The sequence below is a fragment of the Tripterygium wilfordii genome, chromosome 9 (genome assembly GCF_013401445.1).
Source record: "Tripterygium wilfordii isolate XIE 37 chromosome 9, ASM1340144v1, whole genome shotgun sequence".
Classification (NCBI taxonomy): Eukaryota; Viridiplantae; Streptophyta; class Magnoliopsida; order Celastrales; family Celastraceae; genus Tripterygium; species Tripterygium wilfordii.
The window spans coordinates 2228201-2253086 of record NC_052240.1 but is presented as its reverse complement, the minus strand read 5'-3'; the positions used below and the strand labels follow the sequence as shown (position 1 = coordinate 2253086).

Genomic DNA, 24886 nt, shown 5'->3' with positions numbered 1-24886 from the left:
TCATACCCAATTGTAAGAACCTGACTTTCCTGAACTTGTCACAGAATCCTTTGACTGGACAAATACCAGAAGTGGATTTTACCATTATGGGGAAGCTTGAATATCTCAACCTTACAAACAATTATTTTGAAGGACCATTGTCTTTTAACATTTCTAATCTTTCCAAGATGAAACATCTCCGAGTAGCGAATAACAAGTTTTGGGTTGGTTGATGGTCGGCTGGTTTGAGTTTCTTGGGTGTTCTTGGTGGCTGGAAAGCTATGTCGACCGGAGGTGGGTTGAAACGGTAGGAGGTGTTGGCTGGAGCATCTTCAAATGGGTGAAAGGGTGTGGGTTTCAAGTGATGTAAACTTAACACTAATATTTCTAATATTATATAAAACAAGGGTAATTTGAAATTTTCACTACAATTTTGTATGTAGATTTATAACTTTTTGGTATAAATTTATCATGTTCAAAAAAGTGATGTAAATATAGTGTTTTTGTGGTGTGAAAATAAAATTTCTCATATGAGATTAAGAATATATCATGCATAGTTTTCTTTTACGAGGACGAATTATGGGCTAAAGGCCCATATAAACCCGGGTTCTTAGATCCCACCATATTTTCTGTAACTTAATCCCTTCATTTTCATTATCATGTTTTAATGGTAAGGATGATTACTTGTGTTAGAAATCAAAGCCTAAATATATCAATAGATATTATTCTTAGGTGTCTTCGCAATACTTGAACCCATAAAATGTGTTTTGTTGTGTGTGTGTGAGAGTTACTAAGCCTTACTTATATGCTTCTCTGTCAGTTGTGTTATATCAATTCGATCCGATATTGTACACATAGAAACCAACGTAATTGGTGAACGTAGCATTATATTTGATTTCACCCTTCAACTTGATTCAGATTCCTGAGCTTTTTCCATCATGAGAAAAACAAATATGGCAACATGGATAAACCTAGCTGGTTATTCCTTTTACTCTTTCCATATGCACTACTATCTATATTCTATGGGTTGAACAAGCATGTAATAAAAGATGTGATGGTGAATTTATCTATAGAGAAAAGTCGGAGTTCATATCTCGACAGAATTCCCAAGCCAAAGTTTCTTGCAGCTTCATCTGCTTTGACCTCTTGAAACTTTGACATTCCAACTTAATCGCCTCCAAGACTATTTGGTGAAGTTTGAATTCTAAGCTGAAGTTAACACATGACAAACTACGCATGTTCATGTACTAATAGTCTACTACGGTTCATTAAATTACTAATATTTTCAGTCTTCGAAGAAGGATTGACAGTTTGATTTAGTCCCCGTAGACCAATCCCAGTTTGATTTAGCCCCCGTAGACAAATCCAATAGAAAAGTATATACGCGCCAAGGACCAAGTAACTCTAGGTCTCGCCTACAACATTCGAGGTGGTATTATTTTTTTTTTGAAATACCATTGAACAATATGTTTTCATTAGAATCGAACGTTGAGTACACATATATATCTAACACAGTCGATTGTCAACCGAGCCACCACTGTGTTGGTTCACGCGGTATTATTACACAAACCATATGTATATATGTGCCACAACAGTATAATTTCTTATTCAAGATAACTAAACTAACAGACAGAATGTGTACAGTTTCGTCCTACGTTGTCAAGCCTCAACTTCCTTCCTCTTCCATTTCTGTTAATTCGGTTTCTAGAGCTTGCTTCCTTTTGTGTCTCTTCTTTTCACATGGAGCTGGAGCCGCCATCGATGGCGGCAGCAGCAACAGTATCACATCCATCGGTGCAATCATTGATCTCAGTTCTCGTATTGGCAAAGAAGAGAAAACTGCAATGGAAATCGCAGTTCAAAACTTCAACAACTACTCCAAAGACAACAAACTAGAACTTTTCATCAGGGACTCTGTGGGAGGAGGACCCCTTAAAGCTGCTTTTGCAGGTTGGTTTTAAGAATTTAAGGGCAATATTTTCTTTTAGTTTGTACTAATAATTTCTGCTAATTTTGTTGATTTGGGTTTTTATTGCAGCTGGGGATCTGATTAAACAGAACAAAGTGAAGGTGATTATTGGGATGGAAACATGGGAGGAAGCAGCTCTGGTTGCTGATGTTGGAAGCTCGGCTCAGATTCCTATTATTTCTCTTGCTTCAGCAGCCACAACACCACCGCTAATGCCGGTTCGATGGCCTTACTTGGTAAGAATGGTTGGAGATGGTGTTGAACAAATGAGATGTATCGCATCTATTGTTCAATCCTACAACTGGAGAAGAGTTGTGGTTATATATGAAGACGACGCGTATGGTGGTAGTTCTGGAAAGCTAGATGTTTTATCTGGAGCACTGCAAAACAATGGTTTGGAGATCGAGTACAGGTTGGTTCTTCCACCATTTGCTTTACTGTCTAATCCAAAAGAAGCAATACAAGAAGAGCTAATAAAGCTACTGAAGGTGCAATCTCGGGTTTTTATAGTTCTTAAGTCATCATTGCCTGCAACAACTCATTTGTTTAAAGAAGCAAAGAAGATGGGGCTCGTGGGGAGAGAATCGGTGTGGATAGTCACAGACACCATTACAGATTTACTTGACTCTGTTGATAGTTCTGTTATTTCATCCATGGAAGGTGCTTTAGGAATCAAGACTTCTTATGATGACAATAGTCGCTTTTACAAAAAACTGAGGACTCAATTCCGGAATACCTTCTGGCACAATTATCCGGAAGAAGAAGATTTTCAGTTAGGAATTCATGCTTTAAGAGCTTATGATAGCATCATTACTGTCGCAAGGGCCGTGAAGAGAATGACTAACTCTACTAGTTCAAAAATGCTCTTAGAAACTATTTTATCAACCAATTTCACCGGCTTGAGTGGCGAAATAAGTTTCAGGTCAGGCCAGCTATCCTCTATGCCGGAGTTGAAGATTGTAAATGTGATTGGAAAGAAATACAAGGAACTAGACTTCTGGGTGCCGAAATCAGGGTTTTCGATTAATGGAACACTGATAATAAGCGAAAATGGTGAAGCTGCTAATGGTACAAGAGGTCTGGCAGGTCCAGTGATTTGGCCTGGGGATCTAACCCGCGCTCCGAAAGGATGGGCTATTCCTACTGCTGTGAAGCCTTTGAGGATTGGAGTACCAACACGACTCACATTTGATAACTTTGTGAAGACTACTTGTGAAGAATCAGGGGAGATAAAATATGATGGTTTCTGCATTGAATTATTCAAGCAGGTGATTGGTGTATTGGATTATCATCTACCATATGAGTTTGTGAGTCACGAAGGAAGCTACGATGATCTAGTTGTTGATGTCTATAACAAGGTAATATCTTGATCCTTAAGTTACAATTTACTTTTTCCTGTCATATAGAAATTACATGCTGCAAATAGGTCTGAAATTTCTCATGGAATAGTCTCTGGGACTTGTTCTGCAAGACTTTTCTAATGGTTTCTCAATGACTAATAGACTTCTGTAGCAGATAACAGCAGCATTATTTTGACTCTGATCAAAGATTCCATTCTAATGGTTTAATTTTCTTTTGATGTTGATTTGTGTGGCAGAAATATGATGCTGCCGTTGGTGACATAACCATATTGGAGGATAGATCGCTAATCGTGGAGTTTACGCAGCCATATATGGAGTCCGGGTTGTCAATGATAGTTCCAGCTAAGGTAGAATCAAACTGGATGTTTTTGAAGCCATTCTCCATGAAAATGTGGATAATGACTGCTGTCATTTTCATTTACACAACGTTGATTGTTTGGTTCTTGGAACACCGATCCAATCCTGAATTCGGAGGCACCAGCAGGAAGAATCAGATTAGCAGTGTACTTTGGTTCACTTCTTCTTCTTTGTTCTTTGCTCAGAGTAAGTATCAGTACTATCAGAAATCTTAATCCAATTACATTACTCTGCTACGTTTTAAAGCTTTGTATTTTTACTTTGCAGAGGAGAATGTTCATAGCAACTTCACCAGAGCGGTGATCGTGGTGTGGATGGTAGTTGTGTTTGTCTTAACCTCAAGCTACACTGCTAGTCTTTCTTCACTGCTTACTGTAAATAGACTGGAGCCAAGTTTCGATTCTAACATACGCGGCCTAAAAGTAGCCAGTGATGATGAATCATTCGTGAAAAATTATCTGGACAAAGTACTCGGAATAGAACCAGATAGCATCATTACCTTTAAGAGCGAGGACGACTATCGAGACCAACTTGACAGCAAGAGCATCGATGCAGCCTTTCTTGAGCTGCCTTATGCAAGAGTATTCATGAGCCGGAACTGCAAAAAATACGCAACCATTACAGACCATTATAGATTTGGAGGCTTAGCCTTTGTAAGCAAAATTGTTTCATTGCAACTTAGACATCATATCACATTTTCATATCAGGAAAACAGATTTTCTCACTTCACATTGTCTTTGCAGGCATTCCAGAAAGGGTCCCCAATAGCCACCGACGTTTCCAGGGCCATTTTACAGCTATCAGAGAATGGAAAACTTAAAGAATTGGAAGAAACCTGGTTTGTCTCCACAACGGGGTGTGCAGCCAACGGAACAGACGATCATATTGAGAGTCTGAGCCTCCACAGCTTCTGGGGTCTCTACCTTATCACCGGCATTACTTCTTCTCTCTGTGTGCTAATCTTTATAGCTCGATTGCTGATAACTTTTCGACGCCATCAACAAGCATATCAAAGTGGTGCAAATTCAAGTGAGAAAAGTATTTTGAAGACAGCGCGCAGGCTTGCAAGCTTCATCGTTAATGGAGAATACTCTAAAACTCCAAGAACTGATGGTGCACCAGGTCAAGCATCAGATACGGTTGAAGGCAAATCCAGGAGTTCGGAAGATGCAAATACTGACAGCAATCCACAGAATAATAGGGTCTCCTCACCAACTGATCTTCAAATGCTACAGATTACCAGATTCTAGAGCCAATAGACCAGAGATCAATGTCTTTATCCATTATTTGTAGTCAACACATTTAACATAACTGTTAGACTTTGTAGGGGACGAGTACTGTATATTAACTCTGCCACGTTAAGGATAATATCTGTATAGCCAATTAGCCATAGTTCAATAAGCTTGAATATGAGAACTACGAATAGCTCAATTAGCCATAGTTCAATAAGCTTGAATATGAAAACTACGAATAACTCAGATAATACTCATATATGCGTATTTGCATTGTATCTTATAGAGGTCTTGAATTTCAAGCCTCCTTACCTCCTATTCCAATAATTTTTTAAAAAAAATTACTTCAATGTATTTGGTATATAGTTAATTGACAAAGCTGCAATCGATTATGCCGTCAGATTTTGATTTAGTTTTCCTGCTGAAGATGGGTTTGGTGGGGTTATTTCTTACATTGCCTTCATAAAGAAGAAAACCAACATACTTCATACTGTGTGGACAAGTTGTTTCATCTAAACAGTCAAAATGACAGGAAAAACATTCAAAACGTCTGAACATTGAATTTTGCCACACACCTCATCTTACATAAACCTGACTCGCATAATCCCACTGCAAAGCATGAAGCGATTCCTAAATCCGAAGCTAAAAGCCCATCCCAAGCCATTCTACTAGAACAAGTCCAAATTAATCGTTGTTGTTAGTTCGCAATAAATCTAAAAGCTGGTTTGCTGCCTCTGAAGTATCAAATCTCATTCCCCCAGAAAAGTTTAGTACATGACTTCTATTTCCATTCTTGTGGTACATATTAACTCTTTTGAAACTCTGTTCTTCCTGTGTGCACATGAATCAAATCTACCAGTAGCCTCTTCCACGTCCACCCAAGCCTCTTCCGCGTCCACCCCAGCCTCTGCCCCTGCCCCTGCCCCTGCCCCTGCCCCTGCCCCTGCCACCACGCCTTCCTCCATGAGAAATATCTTCCAATGCCCTATTGACAAGTTGATTTTGCATGCCACCAGCTCCACGGCCCTTCTTGCCCAAACTACCGGAACCGTTGGCAGCGGCAGCAGGCCGTTTCCCTCTGTCCAAAAGGTGCACCAGAATAAGAACATATCAAACTCCTTCTACTTGGTATTAATTCAAGTATAATGTAAGAACATCATGTTCATGTCTGAAAATGCTAATAAAGTTATCCAATTTTCCAGATATGATGAAGGAAGAATATCGCCAACCACAGCTGGCAAAAGTTCAGAAACTGTTTTGACAGCAATGCACACTCTTCAAAAATAAAAATAATATCATATGTTTGCAGAGCTCAAACCAATCACATTAAATGAAACACACAGACGACAGATCATTGGATGACAAAAAAAAAAGGTAAAGAGCAGGGAAAACAGAATTAAAAACGTTAAGCACAGATATATATGTAGAGGGACAGTCATTTCACGTACCCCACAGTAGTGCTGGTGGAAGACACAGAAGGTTTCACTGCTTCTTTCCAAGAGAGATTGACACTCTTGTCTCCGATAAATGAAGGCGTTTTTGAATGCAGAGGCTGAAATATTAAATAATAATCAGTTCTTGTAGTAGACATACAGGCATACAAGAATACTTTATTAAAAGAAAATCATTCACATCTCACCTTTGTCATTGCCAATATGTTATTGCAGGTTCGCAGCCCAGTTGTGGTGTTCTGTTTTTGAGTTTTCTGCACGTTAAATGAAAGAAATCAAAGAATATAGTTAAAAGTTACACCTCGCAAAGACTATAAAATATCCAAATAATCAACTCACGATGCTATCCTTTGCTTCATCAGATTTAGCTGCTGCCATTGCTTTGCTATGCTCAGCCATTCCCTGGGTTAACTTTTTCATGGTAGCCCTAGTTAGTTCTTCTGCGTTACTCAACCTGCATAATCAACACAAATATGTCAACTAAAAAGCCATGTTCCAGAAACAACAATAAATTATGTAAAAATATCATTCTTCGAACTTAGAAGGAAAGAGTACAAAAAGGAGAGTAGAAAAAGAATATTAGATATTAACATATAATATACATGACAACATGAGCATATATGTTAATAGCTAACATTCCAAACAACAGACGGAGATCATGAAAGATCTTATATCAACATCCAATTTGTTTGGAAAAGGCAAGATCTTGCTGCCTCTTAGCTTCACCAAAGAGCAAGTGTTGACCGTTCCATCACATTAAAATTACACTGAAATGCATCCAATGTGAACTGTGGTATACTCATATCTCCAGGGTAACTATCTAAGTGCTGTAACTTCCTATACTGTATTGGCTAGCGATGCCAACAATTAAGTTTCATGTAGGCTATATTTGAGATGTGGTTCTCTGCAAGTCGTAAAGAAAAAAATAAACAAAGAAACCTAATCAAGGTATTACCTCTCAGTGAAGTCCTTGTAATTCTCTGAGAAATCCTCACCAAGTCTATCTGATGGTTGGCCAGTCACTATCTTATAACCACATAAACTGTTGGTCGCATTTGGAGCCTGTACAATAACAGAATCATATAAGCACCATGCAAAAGTAAGTGACTAAGTAACTTACCCTAGAGCGGATCAGCAAACAAACTATATATAAAGCTGATTACCTTATGAGCTAAATGGTGGAACGCATACAACAAACACTCCACATAAGTAAAATTCATCTCTTCTCCAGTCTTCTTCCGAGCCATATACTTCTGAGAAAGAAAAATAGCATGGAACACAGAGAATTTATGCAAATATGAAAGATGTGTTTTTTGTTTTTAAAGTAACTGAAACTCTTAATTAATGAATGTCCAGATAATAATAATACAAGGAAAAATAGCAACAACATGCCCAGCCACATCAAAGCTCACAATATATTATTCAACCAGCCAGAACGCTAATTTATGTACCTGTAGTAGCTGAACAACAGCCGGAAGAATCTGGCGTGAATCTTGTGGCGTTGTATATGGTGAAATTTCAGCAAGGGCTTTGAGTAAATCAAGTTTCCGTTCCTCCGGAAGCTACAGGAAGAAGCATCCTTAGAATATTTTTCATAAGAAGGTAAGAACAAAGAAGTGACTCTACACCCGCAGGGGCTAATTGCAGTATATAAAGATTAGAATCTCCTAGAAATAGAGAATAGAATCACCATAAATACCATGCAAGAGGAAGAAGTAGAAGCATCATGCATAAAATTTTTGTTTCTTTTTTCAGAAGAAACGGAAGTTGCATGTTGGGCGAAGCAAACAAGTTAAACTAAAAATTACAACAAACAAACACACACACACACACAAGTAAGACTACACATAGAAGGGACATTACCTCATCAAAAACAGGTATAAGATGTTTGTTCAAATAATTGAGGAATTTGCTGCTTGATGCATTCCTCTACACTCAATCAAAGGGCAAGGCAGCAGTCAGTTGAGGAAAATAAGATACCACGTACAGTTAATCATTTAACACAGAATCATGGGATGCAGTCCAAATACCAGGAAGAATGGAAGAGCCATGTAAAGGCATGATATCAACCTGTCGATATGATCCGTATCTGACACCTGTGTAGCCATTCAAATAAATTATATCATGATTAATGGTTCAAATAATATTACAAAATATCCAAGTTAGAGGATCTAATGAAGAAGAAGATTCTATATTGACATTTAAGTGTGACTGATAGTTTAAATGACCTGAATTAAGCCTCTATATATGAACATACAAATACTTTTGAGGCAATGCATAACAAAGTAGTCATGGGTTTAAGATTTCTAAATTTTCGTTAAACCAGTACAATGTAATGGGAACTCACATTGAATTGCGCATCTAAATCTGCCTGACCTTCAATTATCCCAACAAGCTCCTTCATACGCTCAGGGGGAGCTTTCTCTCCAAACAAGCTCAAACTTTTCAAGAAGTCCATAAACATTCTAAATTCTGCTCCAGTAACATCTTCTAAACTCTGCAGGGGATTTAAGTCAAATTAGTCATGCATCTTCAAGTACGCTAACATAAGCAATTCAGAACATTTAACATCCACTGACTAAACAATTCAAAATTCCACGGAGAAAAAACATTCAGAAAACTGTAAACATAAAGACATAATTTAGAATAGAAGAATTCAAAAGTATACCTTCTTTATCAAATCAGTTATATGTCTTTCTATTTGCTCTTGAGGCTTCAAGAGTTCAGATTTAAGAGGGAAAACCTGTCATTGGATTTAGTTCCCCATCATCAGGTGTAAAAAGAAGTATGATAAGAGATAGTGATAAGGATTGTACAGGTTGATCTCCTGACCTTATCTCTTATAAAGCTTAAAACTTTCTCACGGATAAATTCATCTGTAGACGGTTCATCAACACTCCCAATATGCTTAAACAAGGCAGACAAAGAAGCTGCATCAACAAGAAGAAAACATTTCTTAGACATAAGAACCCCAGAAAAAAAATTGCTGCTTGATGCATTTCTCGTGCATATCAAGTAGGTTGTAGCCTCTATTGAATTTCTCTTTCTGTGTAAAGGAGAGAACAAACTTCTAACCATGTACATCAAACCAACAAACAAGCCCTTAATCGTCTTCTAAATCTTAAAGCCCAGATAAGACCTCATTTTCTCCTCTTTTCTTCTGGAAAGTGATCATTTATTACAAGGGGCACCAATCAGGTGCACAAAAAGGAGTAAGGTTATGTATTGCAGACATCATAATTTATAGGAGGACGTCAAAATTTGACAATTATGATGTAAATCGGCATTCAGATTTCTTTACATTTACAATTTAATTCTTACAACAAAACACCATTATCTACAAACGTCCACATGAAAATCGAAATTAGTTTTGTGCTGTTTTCATGAATACTTGCCATAAACAAGTTTCATAGACCAAATAACTCTCCTTACATGCAGGAACTGCTTTAAGAAATAAGCATTGCAACCAAGTATCACATAGAAATTAAAAACTACACATGTTGAGCCTAACACCAACGAACATGTGGCCCTGTGATATAGATGCAGGGGTACAACCTGGAGGTCACAAGTTCAATCCTAGAAACAGGATCTCGTGTTCAAGTTTCCAGAGAATAATTGGTACAAAACGATGCATCACTTTTCTCACAATGAAAGCGGGAAAATAAAAAAGAGCATGTGTGCCGGCAACCAGACAACATATGCATCAAGGGTTAAATTCAAACTCTTTCCTTCTAACTTCAGAAAAGCATAATTACCTTTCACATCCTGTCTCAGTAAGGACATAATGGCTTTATGGACAGCATCTCGCTCCAAAAATTCCTCTAAAACCATTAAGCCAACATCAGGATCAGGGATCAGGAATCAGGAACACGATTCAAAAATATATATATTTCATAATTCAGAACCAACCAAACTTGAGAAAGAAGGGAAACATTACCAGCTGCAAGGAGTTGTACAAGAATGTCTACAATTTTTGGAAGATACTCAGGGGTATCCTTGCAGAAGAGGGGAAGCCCACGAATAGCGTGAACTCGCACCTGAAAATCAAAGGGGAAAGCAAGTTTCAATCTCATGCTACAAAAAAAAAGTGCAGAATCAACAACAAAATCACTACTAAAATTTATTTTATTTATCCCTTAAGTTGCAAAAATAAAATGCATCAACTATGATCAATTAGGAAAACACAATACTCAGATATATATTAAATTATTCAGCACACTAAAACAATCAACTTTATAGACAAAAAATTACAACTTAAATATAATCCTACTACGTTTGTTGAAAAACGCATATAAGAGTATTTACATGTGTATCTCCTTCCTCGATCAAGTCGAGATGAGCGTCCACGGCCTGGCTGGAAAATTCGGGAAAAAACTTGAAGAACCGTGGAATAAGCTGCGCCGCCAACTGCTTGGTCTTTATGCTAGTCTTGGTAGCCTCGATAATTCCCTGGTAGTCACGGGCATTCTGCACCATATCCCCCACCGAACTAACATTATCAAAACACAGGCCCTTTTTCTTGAGCAATTCAACAACAGCGAAAAAAGAAAAGGAACCCTAGAGTGGAGACCTGAGACTTGTCCTTGGCCTCATTGATGCGCTCGCCAAACTCGTAGAGCTTCTCGATTTGCTCGGCCTCGATTCGCTTCTCCTCCTCACTTTGTTCGACCATTATTAGGGCTGGATTTAGGAGCTGAGAGCGAAATTCAAACAATATATCAACAAACAATATGAGTAATACTTGATTCGAACTTCCGTCGGAGTAATAAATACAGATGTAGAGAGACTGAAAGCAGTATTAGGAGCAGTACAAGATCGTGGAGCTTAGGGAAAGATACTGTCGAGGAATGGAACTATGGAAGAGTGGATAGAGAGAGTCAGAGAGCTGAGGACTCAACGAAGGGTTTTGATGATTCTGTCAAGGGACAACAGGTCTACGTTCTCGGGTTCGAGAACAACCTTTATCGACTGAGTCCAAACGTCATCGTTCCTACAAGTAATGATCTGATATCACTGTGGGTTGGATTTTGGAAATTAATGGGCTGGGCATTTAATGAGTATAGCACGGTGGGCCTAGGCAAACTTGAGCAATCTAGAGTGGAGAAAGTCCAGTAATCCTTGTCAGCCCATTGGACATTGGATCAGCATTGCCATAAGTTTTCTCGAGCAGTGTTGCTGAGCAGAGCTAATTTTTTTGCGGGTAGAGGCTGTATCCCAAATTTCCCTCAAATTATATATTTTTTAGTTTTTTTAAATACGAAATATATTTCTCATTAAAATTGAATATCAAGCACACGTATGTCTAACCGAGTTGATTGCAACCCGAGCCACTTCTCGTCAGTAATTTTTTGTGTTATTTAGTATTTTGGATCATCATAATATTATATTGCAGATTATTTTGAAAAAAAAAATCTTAAATCTTAAAATCTAAACCCTAAATCATAAATTATGAACACTAAATCATAACTCTTAAATACTCATAACAAAAAAAAAAATGAAAATAAAATATTATTTGGTGGAGGGTTACAGGCTTACAGCCTCACTTTTTCCATTTTTGTTTCATAATTAAATCGGGCCTTTTTGTTATATATATATTTCAATTTTTTTTTTATAAGGTGGTTTTTGTCAGGGGAAAAAAAATAGCAAATGATTTTTAAAAACAAAAGTCCACATTAAAAAGTGATGTTGTTGCATTCCATCTCTCCGTTTCCCTCTGCCGCGATACGCAGAGTCCAGAACCACAGAAGCTTGGGTAGAAGAATCGGCAGCCAACCTCAACTGCAGCAAGTCAGAGCCATGAAGGCCGTCGTGCAACGAGTTGCATCCGCGAGTGTCGAGGTTAGTCTCCAAGACCTGTTCCTTCTCTTTGTTTCGCTCACTCTGATTCTCGTCTTGCACATCACCGGCGCATGTTAGAAACTCTCCAGGTCGATGGGCTTATCGTATCGGAAATCGGGCCAGGCCTCCTCGTACTCGTCGGTCTTCACGAGTCCGACACCGATTCCGATGCCGATTACATGTAATATCATCTCCATTGTTATGTAGATGCTCATATGTTTGTGTCTATGTGCGTATGATGAATTACTATAGTGATTGGTTTCTTGTTTTTGAAATTTTCAGATGCCGTAAGGTATTGAGCATGAGATTGTTTCCTAATGAGAGTACTGGGAAATCTTGGGACCAGAATGTAATTCTTCTGCTCTCTCTCACTCTGTGTACTTGTACACAACTTGCCTTTGTTTTGTGTGAATGTATTTCTAGCTAAATGGAGGTTTTGCTGCGTTTTGCAGGTGATGCAGAGAAATTATGAAGTTCTACTAGGTACTTTTTAAGGAGAGGCAATAACTATTTTTTTTTAATCGAATTTTGTACTGATAAAACAATGTTACTTTTATGTTGAATGCAATTTTAAGATTGATGCAACTATTGTGTTGGTTGGCAGTTCAAATAGGGCAACAACACATATAACCGTATGCATTGGTTCAGTATGGATAATTTTAGTGTTGGCTTGGGAGTTGGGTCGTGAATATCATAAACCTTCTTTTCCAAATTTACTGTTGTAATCTGTTAGTATGCTTCTTATTTTATATGAGAATTAAGACTGTTTTCTGAAAAGTTATTTTGGTGTGATATGTTATATTGTTATGGGAAAATTTTGCTATTCTTCTAGAAGTTATGTCATTTGTCTAGTTCTAAATTTCTAATTATGGTGCACGTCGCAGTCAGTCAATTTACATTGTATGGAATCTTGAAGGGTAACAAGCCGGATTTTCATGTGGCAATGCCACCAGGGAAGGCAAAGCTGTTCTACGCTTCTTTGGTTGATAAATTTCAACAATCTTACAAGACAGATGCTATAAAAGGTACTCAGTTAGAATATGGTGAACGACATATCCAATTTCCAAATAGAAAGGGACATGGGATGTGGTCTACTAATGTTGTTTTCACTTGATAAGGAACCTTCAATTTGGTAAATAAGTATATTGATGACAGTATTCATTTGAATCTACACTTAAATGTTATTAGACTCGACACTACTATTATGCATTTTGCACATTGACCATTTTGGCCTCTAGCCATCTATCGCCAACATGTACATAGATGAAATTGGCAACATATGAAACTGCATCTCAACATATACATCTTGCGGAAAATGTTTTGTGTTGTTGTGATGTATTTCACATTTCATGAAATTCGGTAAAGACTGTGGTTTACTACATGTCCTAGCTACACATGGATTTATTTCGCTTGTGTGACTGTGGTAATTTTGTAGAAACGCAATACATATTTTATGTTTTTCCCCTGGTAGGATATTAGTGGCTGCATTGGTGAGGCATCATTCAGAATAAGTTATTAGTCTATGAATAATAATTGACTTACTCTGTCACTCTTCAGAAAAATACCCCTGTAGCTATTCGGCTACAGTGATGGAACAATCTGTTCTTGGTAAAACTATTTCACGTTCAATGTGTTGAGTGTTTTCCTAAGATCTTGAGGCCTTTTTTTTGGTTGCATCTGTTCCCTGGTGTGCTATTGGTCGGAGTTGTAATTCTGAAGAATTGCAGAGAAGCTTTTCTTTTAGTGTAGTCTGTATTTACGGCTAATAAGAAACTTGCATTGAGAAATCGGTGAGACACCCGTCTTAATTGAGGCTGTACTTTCCTTCGTCTCCCACAATTATAAATGCCCAGAATCCTATTGGTTCCCTTTCACACATTTTCTTCCTGTTTCTTTGGAACATAGTGTCTTTGAAACGAAATGCAAAACATATCTCTTCTATATCATGGAGGCAGATTATGTCTTCTTAACGAGCAATTTGTCTCTTGAACTCAACAAATATATCTTGTTTGTTGAGTGAAACTTGAAGTAGCACTTCCAACGGATATGGGGATGTGTAGCTTGAATATGCAACTCTCTCTTTTTTTGGATGCATATTTTGACGTTTTGGTGAGCACAATGTTCTGGGCATGGATTCCTCTTTGATTGAAGGAATAGGACATAAGATGGTCAATACTTGTTTCTTTTACTGACACTTGTTTGATCTTTCAAATACAAGTAATGAATACTTTTGGATCTGCATGCTTTGTAGCCTTGTACCTTGATTGATGCATTGGCATCAATCATGTTGGATTTATGGAGGTTGTAAAAATAAGATCTATAATTCGGGGAGAGCAGGCATCTCTGTTAGGTGATGTTTTTCAATGCGTGAACAACTTGCTATGTTCCTACTATCTTTGATTAAATCTGCTAAAAATATGATTACATTTCTTGGTTGAAATAAGTTATTGATTGTTGACTCTTTTACTGTCTTTACCCAGATGGTGTTTTTGGAGCAATGATGAAGGTAAGGTTCTCACACTCACTCATTTCATTTTCACCCTTTGAGAAGTACTTATCATATTATGTTGTGAATGATTCCTTACATGGTCTCTTGACTCTCCTCTCCACTGTTGCTAAGGTCAATTTGGTAAATGATGGCCCAGTCACGATGCAGCTAGACTCATCACAATCATCCAAGTGAGCTGTCTTGTTCTTGAGGATTTCAAAGTCTCATATGTTGTTACACACTTTTTTTGATGATTACTGTTTGCAGTTTCACTTGAGAAGATTGAACCATTTCAAAGATTGAAATGAGGCCGAAGTAGCATAATATTCAAATTTGTTAAATTGGCTTGGATCCAGCGTTGTAATTGTGGTGTTATATGTATTACAAGTTGGTAAATTATTTAGACACAACTATGAACTGAATAACTGATTCTCTGACAAGAAGTGAAAATCTTGTTTTGGCATGCTATTATTGCTGTGTCCATGGATGTGTGGTCTCTTTACTGATTCAGCTGAATAAACAGGTAGAGAGTTTAGCTGTTTACGTCTGCTGCATTTGTAAGGGATGAGCAGGAGCAGGTTGAGTTTGCTGCGGAAAAGACCATGCCACAGTTAGAGGCGAACATGGGTGAGAATGGACCTCGTGATAGGAATTTCAGAAAGGAGTCGTTGTAATTATAAATTAATGGCCTGCATTCCGGCAACCACCAACCTTTACCGCTGATTGGAACGTGCAAACTTGATTGTTGATCTAGGAATGGCCTTGATGGGCTCAGTAATCGAAATTGCCAAAAAAATTCAGACGGCAAGATGTGTGGCCCAATGACAATTGGCCAAGGGAGCGTTTCCTGGTAATTGGGCTCCCTTTTCACCATCTTCCAACTTCCAAGGCGCATCTAATAGTGGTCATGTCCATCCGGATTATGGGCTCGGTCCAATTCGGTGTTAGGCTTATTGGGCCTCCTAAAGTTGGGAGGGTGGTTGGGGTAGCGAACGGCTTGCATAACTAAATTAACACCCTTTTATGAACCTGCACTCAAACCCCTTTGCCCCATTCAACTGATTGAATTAACCATTACATTAAATGAAAAAACACTAGAATAGTGCTCTAACCATTATTTAATGAGTCACAATAATGCCAATAAAAAATTGACTATGGTATTTTAATCTCTTGTTTCTTAGGAAATAGGAACTGTATTGCTAAATATAGAAAAGGGCCAAATGATCATTTAATTATGCACCAAACTCTAATACAAAATGAATGCCATGCCTACCGGAATACAAACAAACTTAAAAACCTGCTTCATTTTACTAGTTGGGTTCTTGTTGACATCAAATCCTAAACCTGTAATATCAATGGACGACACTTTATATTGACTATAAATAATAAGGGATAGCGCCCCGCTTAGAAGACTACCAATTACTAAACAAGAAAGGCCCTATGATTTTTGTTGATAGGATACAAATGATATTCAAGTTAACATGTAGATACAAATGACATAGATCAAGTTACCTTTAGATTACCAGCGTCCAAAATGAGTGATCCAATACGCAACCGTTTGTTAAGGCCCTATGATTTTGGTGATAGGATAGTTGCTGCTGTAAAAAGTGCTTCCTTTGCAAATGGTAAGATATCCATCTTCCTGCAACAAGATATCTGATGTGAAATAAATTTCAATAAATGCAACGTTTGTTTTCCTCTAAGTCAAATCCAATGACTAATAAGTAATAAGTAGCAAAAGAAGTATAATGAGAACTGAGGTATGAACAGCTAGCACATTATCAACTCACTGAAACCACTCTCCCCCCATTTCTATTAAATCCCGATATCAAGTACACATAGCCAACCCCTCATTTGATTAATCAACAAAATCCTTCATGACAAGAGAAAATTTTAAACCCCAAGCACTTTATTGGTTGCATGAATGACATAAAGTGGTTCGGGGTAACAGTTACAGGTTGAATTGAGACAAGTAAATGTTTTTAGTTGTTTGATGATGAAAGAAACAGATTGTAGGTTGCATTTCAAAGTAAGGACAAGAAATTATTTGTCCTTAAAAATCTGACTGCTGATAACATTCAAGATCTTGTCACAGAATCAGTTCGAACAACAAAACAGCACAGCACTAATACAAGAATTCTGTTTAATTTAAATTCGTGCCAACCAGCAAGTTTTCTAAGCAAGTGAAAATGGTATGCTGGTCTCAGAGTTCATAAAAGAAGCCAATGTAATGTCCTACTTATAATGATAACTAACTATATATTTATCATCACAGAAGAAGGCAAACATAAGCAAAAGAGCGCAGATATCTAAGAAATAAAGAGGCTTACTCATCCATTCTCCTCAAACTTCTAAAAGCAGAAACTAAATTCTTGCATATCTCTGTAAGAGGGGTGGCTTTCACCTCATCAGAATCATTTATGCCATCGAAGTTTTGACAAGACCTTGATAAATGAGCCTGTAAGAGAGTAATCAAAGAAGTTGAATTGGAGAAGTCAAACCTAGCTTTGACAGGAAGTCGGATTCACAAATTTGTCAGGAAACCCAGTATAAATGTAACAGTAAATGGAGAACAGCTGCATAAAAAGTAATTTACAAACTAAATAGTTTATACATTAGCAAGATCCCTAATCATGACAATTTATACTACATATTCTGAGCAGTTACTATGGAGTTCCTAGATAACATGGTTACATTAATGGCTTTCAAATGAAAAAATATGCTTACATTAATGAATACCCCATAGTTGAGATTGTTAAGTGTCTCACTCTCCTCTGTAATAAAACCTTATGACTATGGTAATAGTTCCTGAATTGGAGTCCTAAACTATATAAAATTATTTTCTATGGCTATTTGAATATGCAAAAACATTTTTCAGCAACAATAAGCTGTGTCAACTACCAATATAGAAAATTACACTCATACAGCCACAAGATGGAACTCAAAGGCAGGAAGAAACAACAAAGGAAAATGAGAAGAAATATGGAAAAACAAGAACAATCACCTGAAAAGCATGTGCTACAAGCAACTGAACTACTTCAGTACTAATTTTCTTTATAATATTTCTCGAGCTGGTGCTATCCATTAAGCGCCTCAAAACTCCATTGAATGTTACATCATCTGTACAGCCATTCGACCTTCGAGTGTGAACAGAAGGCTACAAATATAATATAAATTATCAATGAAGTTATTATCAAAAGGGGGTAATTTCTTTGCTACCAATCTGTGTTAAATTCTTTAAAGCCACTCTAAAATGATTAAAAATAATTGAAAATTGAAATACAGATAAGAGGTCAAGTGTTAAATACCTTAGCAGTATATTTTGAAAAGTACCGCAGAATTATTTCCAGTTTCCACTTAGGTTCAGTAAAGACCTGCAAATGGTTCTCGTAATTGACAGAAAATTAGCCTGATTATTTTATTGGACAGCTTTAAGAACTAAATGAACAACTAGAGATGACACTCCAAATAAAGAGCAAATGCTATTCGAGTAAGACAGAAGTACAAGGAACATCAGTACAACTGAAAAGAAGTTGTACCTAGAATGGGTAGAAATATGCATACGCATATGTATAGTGAGATGAATACCTGAAGAAACTGGGAAAGCATATCTTGATCATAAGTTAGCTCATCCAGAATTATTTCCACCAGTGGAGTTCTGTACCCAAAAAAATCCAGTCACATTTTCCGATCCAACTAATAAAAGGTTGATTTCTGCTCTTTTGACAACAATAAGTTAATAAGAAAACAAGCAAACCTCACACCATCAGCTCTGGTGGTACAACCTTGCATTTCTGCTTTGTTCTTTGACATATCGAGTTCCATAATCTGAACAGGTCAACAAAACCAGAATTACAATGGAAATATCTTTAAGAAGCCAAGGAATACTCTTACTTACTATTGTTAAAAGCTTCTGCATTGCGATACAAGTACTCTTTCTGGCTTCGAGTACAGCAATTGCTAAAGCAGTATCATCACCAGACGCAGCTTCAGGATTCTCAGAACATTCAAAATTATTACTGATTTGAAATCCACACATGATGGACAAGCAATCCTTCATTAAATTTTTGTAGATTATTCTTCTTGAGCCCTGGAAAATAGATCTAATCAGGACAACCTCATATCTTGCCAGAACTTAACAAAAAATAATGGTTGCAGGAGATGGAACACAAAAACTTTAGAAGTCAAAGAACTCTTGGGCTCTTGATTTAAAGGCGTCACTAATGACAAGACTCAGAGAAAACAGACTCCACCAAACACAAGGCCTGCATACCAGAAGCATGTTGAGCAAGGACTCCCTTAGGAGATTCCAATTCATGGTATCTGCAATTTAAGACCTCTTAGATTAATTTCTTAATCTAAAAAAACCTTTTCAGAATAGCAGGAAAAAATCACTAGGTCACCTTTATACACACAGTTACGTGGGACAAAATCCCCTTTAAGAGCATTCACGATATATTGAAATAGTAACATCCTCCTGATAGCCTGCAACAGTATGGAGTAATAACCAAGAAGCACTATAATCCAAGTATAAGTGAAACAATAGAACTCTAAGGCTACGAAACAAGAAATCATACTAAATCTTATCGCTCAATATCAGACATTAGTAGCCTTACACCCCCCCCCCCCCCCCCCCCGACAAAGCAGAGAGTGTTGTTTCCAAGACTGGCAATGAAGTGACCTTATCAAAAGGCTAAGGAATCACCCTTAAAGATAATGCCTATGTACTCTGAAATAATACACAACTTATTTTAGAGTGTTTCAGAGTGCAAAATCCAGCATGAGATAAACTGCAACGTTAAACATGGGAAGAGAGACAACATTTAAGGAAACTGAGAAGGAGGGGTGTTGGTGACATATAATTTTGATGCATGAGGTACACACATAAGGCTGGCAGCTGTTCAAACAGTTCAAATGACAAATTTCAGTGAGTCCAACAGTTCTTCCAAAGTTTTTAATGCAAGTGGAAGTCAACAAACAACCTAATCAGGAGCTAAAAGATAGATGCAAAATAAGGCATAGCGGTAAATATTTCCAAATACAGACAGATGCATAATACAAACATACGTACAATTGAAGGAATGCATGCATATGCTTATCTGCAAAAGTTTTCTTCAGAAGCATGTATTAATAGTTCCATTGTTCTTTTTTCATCAGGGTCTTTCACATTCAAAAAATTACAATAATACCGTAATAGAATTTTATTCTCTTTTTTTTTTCCAAATTCCTGAAAAATGTTTGGGTATGTAAGAGTTGGGAACCAATATTATTTCACATTCTATATACAAAAGGTAAATCAAAGACTTCATCTGGAATTCAGTGATAAATTTTGGTCAAAATTTGCCATTAAGAGCTATAACCAATCATAAGCAAATGGAATCAATAGATAGGCACATACACATGTTCTAGATAAAAAAAAGATATACAGAGTATGCCAAAAAAAAACTACCTTCAGATCCAATGCTTGAAAATTGGCTTCATCGGCCACTTCAACAAGGCCTTGAATCAACAGATGAAAGCCCTGACATTGACAGATACAATTAGAAAAATGGGTGTACTGGAAAACGACCGATATCAAGTTTTGCATACAATCTGAAGTATATATGACAACTGAGGAGAACACTCGTCAAAAGAACATCAAAATGGCCAAAAACTAGTATCTCTTTATAGCAAAACAATTCAGGCTGTATCATCTGATTTATACCAACATGCAAGACACTCTAACCAAAGGGAAAACATATCTTGCCATGCATTGCCATAAAAAATTTAACAATATCGATAACAAAAAGAGAAGTATGAGAAGATCAATTGTTTGTGAATTATTTTTCAAGGTTTCACAGAATTGGCGCCTTATTGTAAGCGAAAGAAAAACATCAATTGCATGTGCATGCTGTTTGATGCTTCTTTTCTTCGAATGTATTATTGTTACTGCCCCCTTCTTTTCTTCCCAAAAAAAGAATTTTTTTTCCAGCTGTATCATCCACTATAAAAAGACAAAACATACAAAAAAATAATACATGCAATCTCAGGAGCATTAGACCTTCAAAATAATGGTGTAACCTAGACAATAAGAGAAAATACAAGATGGAGGGCGAAACCAAACCCACAGAGGCATCAATTGGTCCAAGTGGGATTTCTGCAGCAGGTTCCTTGCCACTACGAGCAACATCTGAGCCAAAACCGAATGGAGACCATGCCTAACATGCAACAACATTGCATAAGTATCAATAACCATGAAAACTTAAATCCACACTAACCAAGCAACGTATACACTTAGTAGCTAACATCAGCAGCAGGGTGGGGGAGGCAGAAAAGTTTATGATACCTCTTCAACTACCACTAGTATAGGTGATCCAGATGTGTCCATGTTTGATACATACGCTGGCGGGTAACACTACCAATGAAAAATTGGAATGACAAGGTAAGTTAACCTAGCTGAAACTGAAGCTTAAAATTAATAAGAATTCACTAATATTGAAGCAATTACATACATTCTCTAACTCATTTAGAAGCCGAAAACTTTCCATTATTGATTCCAGTGATTTTCCAACCCTCAGAATCTGGAACACTGCCTCGGCCATTTTACTTTACCGCCAAATTCCTCAATCAAATTAGTAATTAGGTAAACAGAACTATACCTATATATATATATATATATATACACACAATGAAGAAACGCGCCGCACACACATATATTAATCAAATTTCTCAGTAAATTACTTTGTTGGAGGCGATGGACTATCCGCAAGAATTGAAGCCAAGCGAACGGCATTGAGATAAGCAATCCCTGAATTCCCGTAAACAAATAGTGAACAAAACAACAGAAGGCTCACTTTTGTTATGTACTTTGTCTGGGAAACGAACGGATCTGAGGAGTAAATACTCACTGTCATCGTTAGCGTCTTGTGTGTCTTTAGCTTCGGCGGAATCGAGAATAGCCAAGGTGTTCTCTTCCATGGCTACTATGGTGGCTCTTCTCTGGCCTAGAGTTGCCATCCTCGATCTTGTTCCTTTCCTGAATTTGAAAAAACCCTAATTCCCCTACAGCATATTGTAGAGCTATTAAAATTGAAAAGAATACATCGAAAACGGGACCTTTTTTCTCCACCTCCCGCCCTTTTCCTTATTTCTGTTGCTCGAGTGATCGTGTATTCGTGTTAAAGTCCTGAATAAACAAAAAAAATTATGGGAAAAAAAAATAAAAACGATTTTCCGTTGCCGGGACTTGAACCGGGTCTCTCGGGTGAGAGCCGAGTATCCTAACCAACTAGACTACAACGGATATGCTGCGTGTAAAAAACATATTAGGCTTTGATTACATAGGATATGCACTTTTTTTTTGATCACATAGGATATGCACATTAACACATTCTTTCTAGTAGAGCTGTTCAAAAAAACCGCCCAAACCGAAATGGATCGAAACAGAAATGATTGGTCGATTTTTTATAATACAAAGTTGCACATTTCTCCACTAAAAACCGAACCGATAAAAAACCGACCGCAAACACCCCTACTTTCTAGTCATATATGTACCTTGGTTGTAGCTTAGTGTTAACGCTTTTGGCCCAATTTACCATATCATCGAGTGTAAAATTTATGTGTGCGTGAGTTTGATGGTCCGAGTTTATGCTCATATCGGATGTACAAAAAAATAAACTTGTACAGTATTATTATCGGTTTTAAAAAAACATGAGAAAAATGACAACTAACTTGTGAATCATAGGTGGAAAGGTCGGATGACTAATTGACTATAATGATAATAAAAATATTTGGTGGAATGCAACTTGGATTTTTATTACATACTTTCCTGGCATGTGAACATGCTTGTCAAATGGTACAACATATTAATCTTAGGAGTTGGTGTTGGTTTGCTATAGCTAGCTACACATACAAAATCTCGTACTTGTTAATTGATTTTCATATTATTAGGGAATTTGACCAAAGTGTTGTAATCAAAACAAGCAACTCTATATTTGATAATTTCCTTATTTTTCTTCGCTTAATTCCCACCTACTCCCAAATGATGGTGTATTCAAAGACTTAAAACATAGGATTTGGTCTTTTTATTACCAATAGTTTGATCAAAACTTTTGAATCAATGTTAATGTAGATTTGTCAAATCATATTTCTATACACTTGCAGATGCATGAACTATTAAGGGATTTGTACGAGAAAAGTACACCTCTGTTGGGTCTAAATTAACCTTACTAGCAAGTGTACTAGTCGGCGACTACAGCACAATGATAAGCAAGGGTCGAATCCACAGGGACGGTGTTATGTTTAATCCAAATGTATATTTGTATGTATATATGGACAATGCAAACAAAAGTAAAGTTCAACTCAAGATTGTTTGGGTTGGGTAATTAAACTAAAACAAGCTAATAGTAAAGTATTTTTGGTATTTTCTTTGAATAAGGATGTAACTAATGCAAATGAGATAAACACCAAGGCTTTGGAATCCCCCTTGGGAAATAACTTGCGATGACACAAATTCACGCACACATTTGCTAATTCGGGCATAACGAATCCGTACCTAAGTCGGTTTTAGCGCACCTAAGCCAAATCTTCCTAAAATCGATTACTAGCCATCTTATTGGTCTAGGTCGGATATTCCTAAATACATTCTAGCCATCTTATTGGTCTAAACATGCATAGGAATTCATGGAGTTCTATGGAGATTAGGATTCATACAAATTGTCACCTAATTAAAGGGAGACACATTCATAATCAAGTGTTTCAAGGAGCATAATCTACTTGACATATTATTGTCTAAGCAAATTCTCCAAACAATTTCATCCAAAAACCTAAAGTGTTGGCCAAACACCACAAGCATGAAGAAATTGCAATCAAACATAGAAACACAAGATTTATACCCAAATCAACTCATATGTATGTAAATCAAGTCATAAACAAAGTCATCAAACCCAAGGCTTCATCCTAGCCTTGGCACAAGAGATTTAGTTACACATAATGAGAGGAAAACACAAGAGAATATATGAGAAAGGCATGAATAAACCCAATGAGTTGAGTAGATCCAAGTGGAGTTGAAGAATCTCTCCTCCTAGCTCCAAGAATCACCTTCCCCCTCTGTTTTCGCTCTCCAGAAATCTGTTCTAGGTCTCAAAATCCCCCGCAGCTCGGACAAATCGCGACTTAAAACACCCCAGAAAATTGCTTTTCACGCCTAGGCGCGTTGTTTTCACGCCTAGGCGCACCACGCCTAGGCGCAATCCTAGGCGTGCACAACTTAAAATTCAAGTCCAACTCTCTGGACTGGGCGTGCAGGAGTGATCCTGGGCGTGCACAATTTGTGCGCCTAGGCGCGCCACGCCTAGGCGCGTTACCCCTAGGCATATTATTCAAATGACCATAACTTCTCCATATGACCTCCGATTTGCATGATTTTAGGTTCTACGGAAAGCTTGAGATGTTTAGTTTCCAATGCCTTTTGTTGCGCTCAATTCCAATAATGTGACAGAAAGTTATGACTATTTGAACACACGAAGGTCGGTGGACATTTTCTTCAATTCAGCCCTTTTTCCGTCGCTTTTCATCCAAACCGCAATCAACCTATCAAAATACAAATCAACACATAAATACACTCATTATTTATCAAAAGAAAGCTTAAGAGGGGATATTTCTACCAAAAATAATAGGTATTATCATACCTATCAACCTCTACTTCTTCTAAAAAGCAAAAAGAAAAAGTACACCTCTACTGACAATTCAACCTCGAAATACGTTGGAACTCGTACATTTTAGGGTTTAAGATTTCAAGTAAGATTAAGATTTCCTCTAATATTATTTCGTATCACAGACTCTCCGTGCCAGATTATTGTCGTTCAATTATTATATAAACATGATTTCAAAGACACAACTACTTCGGTAATAACTTGACGGTGAATCTCAAATGGACTTAAAACGTATGGACTTTAAAAATCTTGAATTTGATTATCACTATAAGCAATACCATTTTTTAAATAAGCTATGAGCAATACCCTCATGGTCACATGTTAGGTTTTGGCCCTAAACAATGTTGTCACATGGGAAACTTCTATGAATACGGGTCTGACGATCCGAGTTTATACTGATATTAGATGTTGTAGGTTACATAAATAAAAATAAAGATTTCAAAGACCCGTGATAGAGCAAATCACCAAATTGCGTAACAAAGAGAACAAATTTGTAATTTTCAACCCTATACGAACAAG

The 24886-nt window shown here is 37.2% G+C and overlaps 4 protein-coding genes and 1 non-coding gene across 9 annotated transcripts; 2 read left to right on the top strand and 3 right to left on the bottom strand.

The window, feature by feature from the left end:
* Positions 1 to 1552: 1552 nt before the first annotated feature.
* Positions 1553 to 5058, top strand: LOC120006175 (glutamate receptor 2.9-like). Its single transcript, XM_038856108.1, has 5 exons — positions 1553 to 1929; positions 2018 to 3306; positions 3546 to 3852; positions 3934 to 4319; positions 4410 to 5058. Exons 1-5 carry the CDS (start codon positions 1614 to 1616, stop codon positions 4914 to 4916), a joined length of 2805 nt encoding a protein of 934 aa, XP_038712036.1. The 5' UTR covers positions 1553 to 1613; the 3' UTR covers positions 4917 to 5058.
* A 346-nt stretch (positions 5059 to 5404) lies between these two features.
* On the bottom strand, positions 5405 to 11320 carry LOC120006176 (apoptosis inhibitor 5-like protein API5). Of its 3 annotated transcripts, XM_038856110.1 has the most exons (17): positions 11161 to 11320; positions 10920 to 11042; positions 10655 to 10816; positions 10287 to 10386; positions 10105 to 10170; positions 9182 to 9279; positions 9018 to 9092; positions 8697 to 8846; positions 8380 to 8445; positions 8213 to 8278; positions 7801 to 7911; positions 7513 to 7602; positions 7305 to 7411; positions 6689 to 6803; positions 6538 to 6603; positions 6347 to 6450; positions 5751 to 5976 (listed from the first exon to the last, which is right to left on the bottom strand). In XM_038856110.1, exons 2-17 carry the CDS (start codon positions 11019 to 11021, stop codon positions 5751 to 5753), a joined length of 1704 nt encoding a protein of 567 aa, XP_038712038.1. In that variant the 5' UTR covers positions 11022 to 11042; positions 11161 to 11320. The 3 variants fall into 3 exon arrangements, with proteins under 3 accessions (XP_038712039.1, XP_038712037.1, XP_038712038.1); XM_038856111.1 differs by having other exon boundaries at positions 5405 to 5976; positions 7513 to 7599; positions 10920 to 11299; XM_038856109.1 differs by having other exon boundaries at positions 5405 to 5976; positions 10920 to 11298.
* A 686-nt stretch (positions 11321 to 12006) lies between these two features.
* On the top strand, positions 12007 to 15153 carry LOC120004862 (D-aminoacyl-tRNA deacylase). The gene is made up of 8 exons (XM_038854189.1): positions 12007 to 12187; positions 12277 to 12368; positions 12470 to 12536; positions 12640 to 12670; positions 13072 to 13212; positions 14668 to 14693; positions 14808 to 14866; positions 14943 to 15153. Exons 1-8 carry the CDS (start codon positions 12032 to 12034, stop codon positions 14950 to 14952), a joined length of 582 nt encoding a protein of 193 aa, XP_038710117.1. The 5' UTR covers positions 12007 to 12031; the 3' UTR covers positions 14953 to 15153.
* A 728-nt stretch (positions 15154 to 15881) lies between these two features.
* On the bottom strand, positions 15882 to 21905 carry LOC120004817 (negative regulator of systemic acquired resistance SNI1). 3 transcript variants are annotated; one of them, XM_038854127.1, is made up of 15 exons: positions 21563 to 21900; positions 21396 to 21462; positions 21167 to 21260; positions 21001 to 21069; positions 20783 to 20872; positions 20125 to 20196; positions 19079 to 19160; positions 18949 to 18998; positions 18574 to 18765; positions 18433 to 18503; positions 18264 to 18333; positions 17984 to 18049; positions 17680 to 17832; positions 17006 to 17133; positions 15882 to 16317 (listed from the first exon to the last, which is right to left on the bottom strand). In XM_038854127.1, the coding sequence occupies exons 1-15, from the start codon at positions 21669 to 21671 to the stop codon at positions 16245 to 16247; spliced, it is 1386 nt and encodes a 461-aa protein (XP_038710055.1). In that variant the 5' UTR covers positions 21672 to 21900; the 3' UTR covers positions 15882 to 16244. The 3 variants fall into 3 exon arrangements, with proteins under 3 accessions (XP_038710055.1, XP_038710057.1, XP_038710056.1); XM_038854129.1 differs by lacking the exon at positions 15882 to 16317 and having other exon boundaries at positions 17040 to 17176; positions 21563 to 21905; XM_038854128.1 differs by lacking the exon at positions 15882 to 16317 and having other exon boundaries at positions 17045 to 17180; positions 21563 to 21905.
* TRNAE-CUC lies at positions 21886 to 21957 on the bottom strand. Its single transcript has one exon. It is a non-coding gene; the product is annotated as a tRNA-Glu (tRNA).
* Positions 21958 to 24886: the final 2929 nt, after the last annotated feature.